The sequence below is a fragment of the Phaethon lepturus genome, unplaced genomic scaffold, assembly GCF_000687285.1.
Source record: "Phaethon lepturus isolate BGI_N335 unplaced genomic scaffold, ASM68728v1 scaffold33227, whole genome shotgun sequence".
Lineage (NCBI taxonomy): Eukaryota > Metazoa > Chordata > Aves > Phaethontiformes > Phaethontidae > Phaethon > Phaethon lepturus.
Window position 1 is genome coordinate 4,459 of NW_010553097.1, and position 1,406 is coordinate 5,864.

The following is a 1,406-nucleotide window of genomic DNA, read 5'->3' on the forward strand; positions in this document are numbered from 1 at the left end:
TCTGGCTTCGACCATCACGTCGTGCGGGTCCCCCACACCCAGGCAGTCGTCCTCAACTCCAAGGACAAGGTACGAGCCGCCGGGGAACGGCTTTGCCTCGCCAGCGGCGGTTTTTTGGTCCTCGGCAGGGCCCCGGTCCGGGCGTCGCGCAAAAGGGGTGCTTTGTGCGCGTGCTCAGGGCACCTCCTGGGTCCCGAGGGTTGCGTTGCCGCTTCCAGGGCTGGGAGCGATGGGGAGAGAGATCTGTGTGGGCAGCTGGGAGGGGGAAACGTACCCCTGCGAGTAACCGTCGCTTGAAACCTGCGCTGTAGGGGTCTCTGGGAGGCCCGGCCCCGCGCGCTGCTCCACACCTACCGAAAAGCGCGGCTTTGCCCCCGGAAGGCGTGTGCCAAAAAGGCAAAGCGTACACCCTGCAAGAGCAGAGAGCGTCGGGCTGCCTCCTGTAGCTGCCTGGCCCCTGCCCCGCTAACGCTTGGTTTTGCTCCCCCCAGGCTCCCTATTTAATCTACGTTGAAGTACTTGAATGTGACAATTTCGACACAGCGAATGTGCCCGCTCGGATCCCCGAGAACCGCATCCGGAGCACGCGCTCGGCCGAGAACCTCCCCGAGTGCGGGATCACGCACGAGCAGAGGACCAGCAGCTTCACCACTGTCCCCAACTACGACAACGACGACGAGGCTTGGTCCGTGGACGATATCGTGGAGCTGCAGGTGGAGGTGAGGCCGGGGCTGCCAGGCAGGGCTTGTCCCTTGCTGGCGCTGCGAGACGCTGCCGGGATCCGGCGCAGCAGCATCGCAGGTCGGGATAGGCCCTTCCGGGCGGCACTGCCGTCCCAGCTCCTGCCTGGGATAAGGGATGGGTGGGAATCGCGTTTTGGTAACCGCCACCTCTCGCACCTTTCCCCTCCCAGCTGCCGGAGATTCACACCAACAGCTGTGACAACATCTCCCAGTTCTCTGTGGACAGTATCACCAGCCAGGAGAGCCGCGAGCCCGTGTTCATCGCTGCTGGAGATATCAGGTGAGGCTGGCGTGGCGTGGCGAGAGCAGCCCAGGCAGTGGCTTTCTTGGGGTGGGTTATGCGTTCGGATGCAAAAAGGCGGGGTGCGAAATTTCTCTGCTAGATTCCCAGAGAAAAAACCACCTGCATGGATTACGAGGGGCTGTGCAAACGCTGGGCAGCGGAGGTTTATGAGAGCCCTGAATAGAGGCGCGTAAGAGACGCTCCGGGCCGGTACAGCCTCCCCTGCTCAGCCGCTGGCACCTTTCCCGCGGGGTTCGGGGTGAATCCCTGAGCTTTGTAAAGCGCTTGGGATCGAAGAGGCTCCGGGCGCGCCTGCTGCTGCTACTTTCTGCCCCAACAACGGGTTTCGCTGCTTATCGGCTCCGTCCCGCAGGCGGCGG

The 1,406-nt window shown here is 63.4% G+C and overlaps 1 protein-coding gene across 1 annotated transcript in view; it reads left to right on the forward strand.

Annotated features, from left to right (window-relative positions):
- The window catches only part of LOC104624154 (phosphatidylinositol 4-kinase beta-like), a gene marked incomplete at both ends in the record, with an annotated part of 5,023 nt that overhangs the window by 2,076 nt on the left and 1,541 nt on the right, over window positions 1-1,406 (forward strand). Inside the window, 4 exons of the mRNA XM_010291444.1 lie at window positions 3-69; window positions 492-719; window positions 914-1,023; window positions 1,135-1,189. Of these exons, the coding sequence (XP_010289746.1) occupies window positions 3-69; window positions 492-719; window positions 914-1,023; window positions 1,135-1,189 (460 nt within the window). The remainder of the gene's footprint in view (window positions 1-2; window positions 70-491; window positions 720-913; window positions 1,024-1,134; window positions 1,190-1,406) is intronic.